Below are 10,725 nucleotides of genomic sequence, written 5' to 3'. Positions count from 1 at the left end.
TGCTCTCTTGCGGCCTTGATGTCCTTTGCAGTGTGATATATACGAAAACGATCCTCGATACAAAGGGCGACATTACGCTCTGGGCTGTAGTGTCGGGTCTGGGCATGTTTTTTTTACGGTGGCGCGGACCTTGCACACTGGACGGTGCTTGGCATCTGTAAACTTTGAAGGGAAGTGCCCAAAAGCTGCTGCACAGAGGCGATCTGCAGCATTATTGGGCTGGTCTTTCGGGTTCCTTTTGGCGAGCATGTAGGGACGAACGAGCCCATCAGCAACAGCTTTGCGAAAGTCCCTTCCTGTTTTGTTCGCACCATTCTGCTCCATCGGTATGCGACTATTCTCAAGTGCGAGATCTTTCAAATAGTGGAACAGAGCGTAGTACCACTTGTAATTTCTGTGGGGGTACTGATAATTCTTCAACAGCTGATCAAAATGATCAACACCCCCCCATGTGTGCATTGTACACGACATGTTATCCACCGCTCTGTGTCCACCTGACGCATCCTTGCTTCTGATGAACTTCCGTACAGTTTCATTGGTATGAATGTTGCTGAGAAGGTTGACACGTTTTGTGTCGTGCCATGACACAGCAACTAGATCGCCTGATCGGGGAAAAAACGGGGTCATCCCCTTTCTTTAGGGAGAAATTGGCCTTTTTCAGTTCAGCAGGAAAGCCTTTCCTGCTTTCAACGACGGTGCCGACTGCACCAGTCGTGCGCATCTGCAAGCGATTGAATAGAGCAGGCGACGAATAAAAATTATCCATGTAAATAGCATGACCTTTGTCTTGATAATTTTCAACCAAGGTTGTTACAAAGTGTTCCGTGAAGCTTTGTCCATCGGGGATAATGAAGTGCTCCTTCCCTGTATAAATTATGAGCTTCAAGGCATAGAAAGTCTTCGCATCACAAACCAAGACTTTGAAGCCTCTCTTGGTCGGCTTGTCAGGTAGATACTGCCTGAAGTGGCACCTGCCCTTGAAACGGGCCATACTCTCATGGATACTGATGTGGCGGTAGGGGTGGTATAGGGCTGAGAGTTTGGGGGTGATAATGTCCAGCAGCGGCTGAATTTTTCCCAAGGGCCTGTAGCCATCCTGCCCCCTGGGAATGTGGCGGTTCACATCGCTGAAGTGAATGAACGCCTGGAGCATCTGGTATCGATGACGGGTCATCACTTCGCTGAATTTTGTCTCGAACAGCCAATAGCTGTCCCAGTGGTTTTCGAGGCTTTTCTTCGGACTTGCACCCATAGCTGTAAATTATGAATAGAAAGAGACCAAAAAAAAGTACTTGAGAATCAATTCTTCAGCACAATTTCTTGACATTTCAGGACATTGTTATTTCCTTCATACACAAACCTAGTGAGATGCTTTCAAACCTACCAAAAAAATATTACACAAAACACTGAAGGCCAACAGACCTAGATTTAGTATTGATACACAACCTGTCCATGCACTGTAATAATACCCACATTAGATCTAAGGAATAAATTTCACTGCTTGATAAAATTACTTTTATTACGAACTCTAGAAATCTAGATCTAGGCTAAATCTAGTAAAATCTAAGATGTACTTGCATGAACAGACACGTGCATGCTCATATGTACAGACGCGCTCACAAAAATTCATATAGACGAAGAGTGCTATGGTTCATCAGGTAAAAATAAAAAAGATCAAGATATTTATAATTATAACGAAGCCATACTCACCTATTTGAAGGCCAAGGAATGCTCTGATTTCAAAAGCATCTGTGTCCCTCCATCGCTCTTTGTAGTATGTGCCCTGACAGGAATCAAGGCAGTGCTTGGCATAAGCGTTTGTTTCATTCACGATCCATTCTATGACACTGGCATAAAAAAAAAGCTCAAAATAATTTAGTTCGTGAAACCCACTGCTGTCGACCAAAATACCTGCTCTATGTAGGTCCCTGTCTGGCAACCATTCAGCTGAAGTGTAGAGATCTCTGTCATCATACAGCTGCCAGTTGAAGATGGGCTCAGTGCCTCGCCCATTTTGAGTAAGGTTGGGAGTTGGGTCCAGGTCTAAATCTAGATTTTTTGGCTGGTGGACCGTCATTCGAAGGAGACGCCGGAGAGGCAGACCTAGTACTAGAACTGCTAGCTGAACTCAGTTCATTTGTTTCCTGCACATTGTCCTCCAAATTGAGCAAAGAACTGTTGTTTTCAACGTCGGGAAACTCTTCACCAGAGTCGTCGTCATTGCGAAAAACTGATCTCTCGCCAGGCGATGCCATATCGCAAAGTTTGATCGAAATTTCGCATAAGAACAAGTGTAAACACTCTACTTTTCCCGCTATTGGACGCAAACGGGACGCGGAAGGAAGTTCCAATTGCTTATTTTGTGCGCATGTCAATGAGGAGTTCACTACGATAAATTTTGTGTTGTTATGGTATCACTGGGGTACTCATCGCCAATCGGCGTGATGTGGAGGAACGCGGAAATACCGGAGGCTTGCCGATCAGCGAGATGTGGAGGAAAAGTGTTAAACATATAACATCCCCAACTGTTGAACATGTCACTTTCCCCAACTTTTGAACATGTCACTTTCCCCAACTTTAGAACATGTCACTTTCCCAACTTTAGAACATGTCACTTTCCCCAACTGCTGAACATCGCACTCCCCCCCAGCTGTTATGTCACTTTCCCCGTCTGTTGAACATATCATTTTCCCTGGGTGCTAAACATGTAACATCCCCATCTGTTGAACACATCTCTTTCCCCAGCTGTTGAACATATCACATTCTCCGGCTGACGGAACATGTCACATTCCCCAACTGTTGAACATGTCACATTCCTAAGCTATTTTCTTCTTGACTCTCTCATCCGACATTGAACTTGAATATTGTTCAACAAAGTATACACGTCTGTCTCACAGATCTCTGCTTAAAACAGAAGAGAAAAGTTAATATTGTTTGCCTACATGATTTTACCCAAGGTATATTTTTTTCCTTTATATTTATTGGACTCGGTATCATCAGTTACGCATTTGAGTCTCACTGTGTCATCGGTTACACAGCTTGCCCCCTCTAAATTATCTAAGTCACGTTGATGGGTCTTAAAACAATTCTCATAATTCTCATGGTATGGGGAGGGGGGGCACTGATATGGTCGGGTTTGGAGCCAAGAAAGACAAACTTTGTCTGTTTGATTGTTTATGTAGTTGTTTTCCTCCTTTGTGATGGACTAGCTTTTTTCCTAGTTTTATTTTATGTACTCTTATTCCGTTCTCCACATTCCTTAGTGCTTCAATGTCTTCGTTTCATTTTATGTGTTTTTGTCCAATTTTTTTAACAGACTTAGTAATTTCAAGTCCCAGATTGAAACATTGATTGTGTTTGTGTATAAACTTATGAAGAGACTAACAATTTCAAGTCCCAGATTGTAAAGTCAAGTGCGTTTACTTCTAATAATGTATGAAGGAACTAATAATATCGCGTCCGAGATTTTAACACTCATTTAGATTTATATCCAAATTTATGAATAGATTGATAGCAAGACTCGGATTGTAACATCACATATGTTGTATATTTATATTATATCAACGATTAACAAATTATACCCAAATGTATGATTAGATTAATATCAAGTCCCAGACTTTTACGTCAAGTGGTTTCTGTGCCCAAATCTAGAACAAACTGATATTATTGTGTCCGATATTTACATGGAGGTCCCAGAGTCCACACATTTTGTAGCCTGCATTCATTTCTTTGTGTATGACACTCCAGCAAAGCAAATATCTGATAGAGTTAATTCCTGTCGTATCATTGCTTGTTTCCTTTGTATTTTTATTGCATCGTTTTTATTATGGCTTTAAAAGATCATTGTGATAAAAAGTTTTTGATTTTCTATGCTTTCATCTTTTTCCTCCCTAACTGGGACTGTTTTCATTTTCTGTTACTTTGATACATATTGTCCCATGTGCTAGCATTTACTTTGATATGTATTGTCCCATTTTCCAGCATTTACTTTGATAGATATATTGTCGCATTTGCCAGCATTTACTTTGATACATGTTTCCCCATTTGCCAGCATTTACCTTGATACATATTGTCCCATTTGCCATATCCCCTAGCATTTGCTACTGTTTCTCACTGCCATATATATATTTATATCTAGTTGAGGGTGTTTTGCTTTTAACTGTTGAAGAGTTTGGACAGTTCTGTCAGAGCCAAGGGCCTCTGGTTCGGGGGGGGGGGGGGGGGGGGGGGTTAGAATTGTGTGGGCTTGGCATAAAAGATTTACAAAGGCAGTTTTGTATACAAAGACAGCCTACAGTTAGTTCCACCACCAAAACGCACAGTGAGTGAGCGGGAGTGTGATGGTGGAAGGGTTTTTGGTGAAGTGTGTGATCAACTTGAAAAGTGGAAAGACATGGAATAACATCAAGAGCCTAGCCCAGGATAGAGAATGGTGGAAGGTCTTTGTCCGTGGCCTATACCCTGGTGCAGGGTGAGAAAGGCAATGCTGTTGATGATGTGTGATTAGCTTACGCAGAACTCATTTGTCTCACCGAAGATTTCTTGCAAACATACGGGCCTGAGACATGCATCACCACTTTCCTCTTTCAAAAATTCATGATAGTGTTGGATCACTATAATTCTTTTTTAAAGTGTTGTAATGTAATAGTAATATGTGAAGTGTGCATGACAAAATGAGTTACTTCTCTGATTTGTGCCCTGTGGAAATAGATGCGTCACGGTTATAGATGAAATTTTTACGATTTATAAGTATGAAATAATAAAAGGCATGTTATACTAAAAGAATATGACATCAATAGAAAAATCAACAAGTTTGACCCTTAAGTCGATTTTTAGCCAATATTTCCAGTTATAATGGATCGCGAGAAGTAACTCATTTTGTCGGCACGCCTCACATATTGAAGTGTTGTAATGCATATATATGTCACATATATATTGATGTGTTCATGACATTTCAAAGTGTTGTAATGCATATATGTCATGTATTGATGTATCCATGACATTTCAAAGTTTGCTCAGATGTGTTGATCTGATCAGCCTCCAGTTTACTTGCAGCTGGTTATGTGTATGTTTAGCTCACTCGCTGCCATGCACAAGAGTGTTTTGGGGGAAAAATTGATAGACGCGGTGCCGGAGTTAAGTAGAAGCTAGTGGAAGGCTGTAGGTAGGTAGCGTAAACAGTATATAAGCCAACTGGCTACCTTCTGAGGGGGTTGTTTCCTGGGAACTCGGGCATTTCGGATTGCTGTTTCTTCATGCTGTCGCAATGAAGCACTAAAGTTTTCCGCCATGAAAAATCTCTGAGGAAAGCTAAGCCCCTCGCGGTTAAAATAAAATGTGGGGTCAGCCAGTTAAAAAATTGACACCTAAGCATTTGAATGCTTTGCGGAAAAATTGATTATTGTATTGCACCTTTTCAATGGCAGAGAACTATGGAGCTTTGTATGGCGTATCCATTGGTATATTTTTTGCCATTGGAGTTTAAATAGAAAGCCTACAAAAACATCATCAAAGTTTTGCGAGGTCTATTTTTTACACCATTATGTAAAATTCCGGCTCAAAAATGTTACCGATTGTAGAAAGATCAGTTCATTTTCTATTGGATTCAAGTCTTTGGCTTGGAATTATTTTGGGTCGACCCTTCAGTGACACTCCAGAACTATATGACTCCCAACACGGGGAGCAGTGAATACACTACAGCATAGAGCCGAACCGTTCAGCATAAGTGGCGATGTGACGCCAGCCCGGGCATGGCTCTGTTTGTGTCGATAAAAAGCAACAAATTGATATTTTGGAGTTTATGAATTACTGATAAACAATGATCTCACACCCACAATCTTAAAAAAGTGAGGCTCTATCTATGTTATTGTGGTTGTCCTCTGTTCGTGTGTAGTTGTTACGGTACATTTGATACTGCTACTGCTTTGTTATCTGCTAAACACGAGGTTGCAATTAATTAATTTCCCAATATTTTTATTGTATTGAAACAACTGTTATTTTCTAAATAGATATTGACTTTAGGTAAAAGAATGGTGTGAAAATTCTTCGGAAACAAGTTTGTTTGGGGTTTGTTTGTTGTGTTTTTCAAAAGTTGAAACACATTTTTGCTGTTAAAAAAATCATGTTAAAATTACCATTCAAGCTATCTTTTTAAAAAAAATTGCACTATGCATTTTGGTTTTTCTAAATTTCCTTTTTGCAAGCTTCATTTTACTGTGGGTTGTGAATAGTAAGATCACAATTTTTAAAAAAAATTTTTATAGGTGCTTAAATGCCTAATGTTCTTCGGAAGTGGAGCCACATAGTGGTCAGCAGCGAGTGAGTTAACACCGTACGAAGTGTAGCGGTTAGGCACTTTACTCTTACGCGTAGATGTGATTTTGATTCCTATTTGGAAAGGGATTTTTTTTTTATCAAGTATCTCTGTCTGTCTGTAGGTGGTTGGTGTTTGCTCTGGTGTGGTTTGCTCCTTCTTTCCAATCAAACTTCTGTTGTCCTTATTTCTCCTCTTCTTCTTCTTTTTTTTTTTTTTTTTTTGTGTATGTTACTCTTGTAACACCTAATCTTCAACAGTTTATATATATGATCTGATTGTGTTGCAAGTGCCGTAAAACTCTTACTAAAACTTTGAGAATCTGTGTGTCTGCCGGGACATTGTAGTTGTAGGCCTGTCCAAAGTCGGAGCAGCCGTTTTCTGTATGATGAGCTAAATTTGTGTGGAGGTGGGGATATAACATTTGTTAGTCACCGTTATGAAATCAGGCACTTGTCAAAATTTATATAATGAAATCGAAGAAACCAACAATTTTCTACCAGTTTGGCAGTTTATATTGAATTGGGGGGGGGCTCAGCACCTTTTATTTCCATTTAAAATATATTTCTGTGTAGATTTTACTGAAAAACATTGATAAAAAGCACAAAAAATGCAACATTCAGTTTCCGAGGACTGTCAACCTATGGGGAAATCACTTTGGCAGCCATTTGCTCGCTAACCTAACTCTGAAAACAGGCAACCCCCTCCACATCTCCTTCAATCGCAATTATCTTGACTTCTATTCAAGATAGAGGTGGTTTTTTTGTTTTTTTTTCATCAAAAGCGAGACAAGTGAACAGGTCTGAAGATGAGATACCAAACTCCACATGCCAAAAAATTGACAAGCGCCTGATTCCACCGTGTCATGACACATATATCTCTCTCTCTCGCTTGCCCTTTTTAACTCCCAGTGGAGCACAGGCCATCAACCGCATTACTCCAGCGAAGCCTGTCCTTAGCATCCTTTTCTATACGTTTCCATGACACTTTTATATACAATTACAATACTACTTACTGTATAAGCGAGACATGCTGCGTCTACGCGTTTGTTGCTGGTTGTATGGTATGTATGAAGGAGAGACATTTTAGGCCTACATTTTGTTTGTAGTTTAATGTGTACTTTTCCTGACCCCCACAGCACAAAGTGATGATATTTTTGGCTGATTTTGTAGCCTGCTCTCGTTTCCTGCCCTCCTCCTGTTGTTGCCATCAATGAACAAAAAACAAAAAAAGAAAACCAGCATGTGTTACGGTGAAGGAGTTAAGCCGTATTGTAAATTTATCCCAGTCTTGATGGGGAGATTGTGGATTGTATGTATGGTTGACGGGTGCTCTGGTGTGGTTTTGCTTCTTCTTTCCTATCAAACATCTATCGCCGTTATCTCCCCTTCTTCTTTTTTATGTTTGTTACTCTCTTGACTTGTAACACCTCTAATCTTCTGGCACTCATATGACCTTATGCAGTTGCGAGCGCCGTAAAACTTCTTCTAAAACTAAAAAGATTGTGGATTGTGTGAAGGAGGAGATCGTGGATTGCCTGACTGTATGGGGGTGATTGTATTGAGAGATTGTAGATTGTCTGAATTACGAGATTGTGGATATGTGAAGAAAGAGATTGTGAATTGTCTGAAGGAGGAGATAGTGGATTGTTTGAAGAAGATTGTAGATAGATAGTTATACCTTTCCCTAGACCTTGACTGTCAGACATTCCACGATCACCCTTTCAATACCAGTGTCTATGGTGTAGTGGTCAGGCTCTTTGTTGTAACCGGCAGAAGGCATGAGTTTTATTTGCATGTAAGAAAGTTTATTTTATCGAATATCTCCGTCTCTGTCTTCTGGCATGTTGTGTACCACACAGCCCGGGTGGAAACTGACTGCCAGTGTCGAAGCAGACCGGTTCATGAATAATTTTATATAAATTGTGTCAATGGGGGATTTAAATGTTATGTTATAACTTATATTATATTAAGTAATTTAAGCATTAATGAACAATGTAATAAACCTCCTTGTTGTCTGCTAATTCCTTCCTAATCCTTCCTCTCCCTCTCTGCCCTCCCAAAGCACTGCCATAGACCTGTATGTGTGTACTTTGATACTGCCAACATTCAGGTTCGGTTAATAAAGTTTTCTTGACTGATGGGTGGAGTGAGGAGATGACAAACTACCACATGACATACTCCATGTATCCTAGAGAAATAAATCTGACTGGACAAAGTGAGTTGTATCCTTGTTCTGCTGTTTGTTTATCCATGAACTATGCTGGAATCCTCTTTCTGTTTTTGTTTTTGTCAGTTGGTTTTGTTTGGTTGGGGGGTTTTTTCACCGTGGGCACCTCTAGAAATCTATACATATAATATTTGTGCAAGTTTGGCACTTTGGCCGCCTAAAACTTCCCAACCATTTAACTTTCGAATTTGAAAAAAATTAATAGTGGTTCAGAATCATTTAAAGGATGCACAGTTTCATTGAGGAGCCTGAAGTCACTGTAGTTTAATTTTCAGTTTTTCATTAGTTTCGTTTAGATCTAATCCTGGGTAAGTCCATCTTCTAAGACGCCATTGTAAACAAGTGAGGTTGCTGTTCACTACCCGTGCGCACCTTTGAAATTCTGAAGTGTACAACCACGAAAGCGGAATAGAGAATCAATCTCTATACATCATAATATTTGGCAACTTGGAAACACACGTGTCACTTTTCTCTCAAGATTTGTAGCTCCATTCCAGCAGAGTGTAAAAAGAGTAGGCCAATAGGACTTTCAGTTGATGTTAATGCACTGATCATTCCTTTCATCGAAAGAGGGCCCTGCTAGTTAAAGAATAACAGTACAGTATATCATTCAAGCAAAATATTGCAAATACTTTCTTACCAATCAATAAGGAAAAAATTGAGACTCGTGTCAATGTCAAAAGCGCCCTAATTACAAATAAAACAAATTACAGTGGAATTCTGATAAAGTCAACACCTCAGGACCGAAATAAAGTGTTGACTTTGTTTTTGTTTGTTTAGTATAGGGTTTTACGGCGCTCGCAACTGCATAAGGTCATATGAGCGCGCGGGACACACCTAATACTTTTTCGTTGGTAAGAAATTTTGAATTTTGCCCGGGTGGCGGCCGAAGCCTACTCTTATCGATTTTAGACCACCAAGGGATCTTTAACGTGCGCAACTTGCACACGGGCCCTCCGAGATTTTTCGCCCTTGTCCGAGAAGGCTAGGTGTAGATCTTTCCTACCAGAAGATCAGGGGTGTGGCAGAAAGACAGCAGTTAGGAGGAGCCAAGGAGTAGCAGTAGAAAGGCTGCAGAAAGAGTCAGGAGCCCAGAGGAGGGGGCAAAGGAGGTGAGGGGGTGGGGGTAGAAAGTAGAAATGAAAGCAGACAACAGAACATTGTTAGAGATCAGGAAAGGATGTGAAAGGAGACAATTTTAGAGAAGAAAATTTTTTGGTCGCTACCCGGAATCGAACACGGGACCTTTGAATGAGAGGCCAACACCTTAAACTCTAGGCCACGAGAGCCCCCCCCCCCAGTGTTGACTTTGAACAAGGTTGACTTTATTCATTGTACTACTGGCCATTAAAAATTGAAGATGACGGCTAGCTATAAATGTTACTACGTACCTGGTTACAAGATGTTAGCTCAATTTCCGTGAGTGTAAAATTCTGAAGTTGTCACCAAAACAAGAGATAATCATAATGAGTGTACAAAGTAGGCTACTGTAATTGGAGGTGTGTGCACCACTACGTCTAGCTCAGGCCCTGAATATCTCTTCTTAGATGAATTCATCTTGGGATTTAGCCCCAAATTATTGACTTAATAACGCAGGGTTAACACTCAAGAGGTTGACTATCAGAAACACAATTACTTCAAGGAAGGTAAGAAACGGGACCACATTGAGGTGTTGACTACAAGCCAAGAGGTGACTTTAAGCAAGTTGACTATATATCAGGATTCCACTGTATCTGTTATTACTGATCATTATGCTTAAAACAAAAAGTGAAATTAGTTATCATCAACAAAGGCAGTGTTCATCATTATGTCAAAAATATTTTTTTTAACATCTGCTGAGCTGTGTTTCAAATCTGGGTCCTGTTCCTGCTCTTTCTCCTATTCCTCCATTTCTTCCCCCATCGTGTGTACTAGTAAAGCCCTGTGCCTCTTCAATACTGCTATACTTGGAAAACTTTGTCCACATCCCTTAATTGTGGCCTTTATGCACACTCTTTGGCCTATGCAGCCTTTACACACTCTTTGGCCTATGCAGCCTTTTTGCACACTCTTTGGCCTATGCAGCCTTTTTGCACACTCTTTGGCCTATGCAGCCTTTCTTGACCAAGGCCACCCTATTTTCCTTGTTATTTTTTCACCTCTTAAAGATGTAATATTACTCGTACATTGGTTCGAGATCCCCC

At 40.4% G+C, this 10,725-nt stretch overlaps 1 protein-coding gene across 1 annotated transcript in view; it reads right to left on the bottom strand.

The window, feature by feature from the left end:
* Window positions 1-72: 72 nt before the first annotated feature.
* LOC101856700 overlaps window positions 73-10,725 on the bottom strand; it is a 27,508-nt gene continuing 16,855 nt past the window's right edge. The window contains exons 2-4 of the mRNA XM_035971279.1: window positions 1,711-1,847; window positions 781-1,254; window positions 73-602 (exon numbers count right to left, since the gene is read on the bottom strand). Coding sequence (XP_035827172.1) covers window positions 73-602; window positions 781-1,254; window positions 1,711-1,847 — 1,141 coding nt within the window. The remainder of the gene's footprint in view (window positions 603-780; window positions 1,255-1,710; window positions 1,848-10,725) is intronic.

This window comes from Aplysia californica, unplaced genomic scaffold, assembly GCF_000002075.1.
Source record: "Aplysia californica isolate F4 #8 unplaced genomic scaffold, AplCal3.0 scaffold00001, whole genome shotgun sequence".
NCBI classification, from domain to species: Eukaryota; Metazoa; Mollusca; class Gastropoda; order Aplysiida; family Aplysiidae; genus Aplysia; species Aplysia californica.
This window is presented reverse-complemented; position numbering and strand designations above follow the sequence as displayed.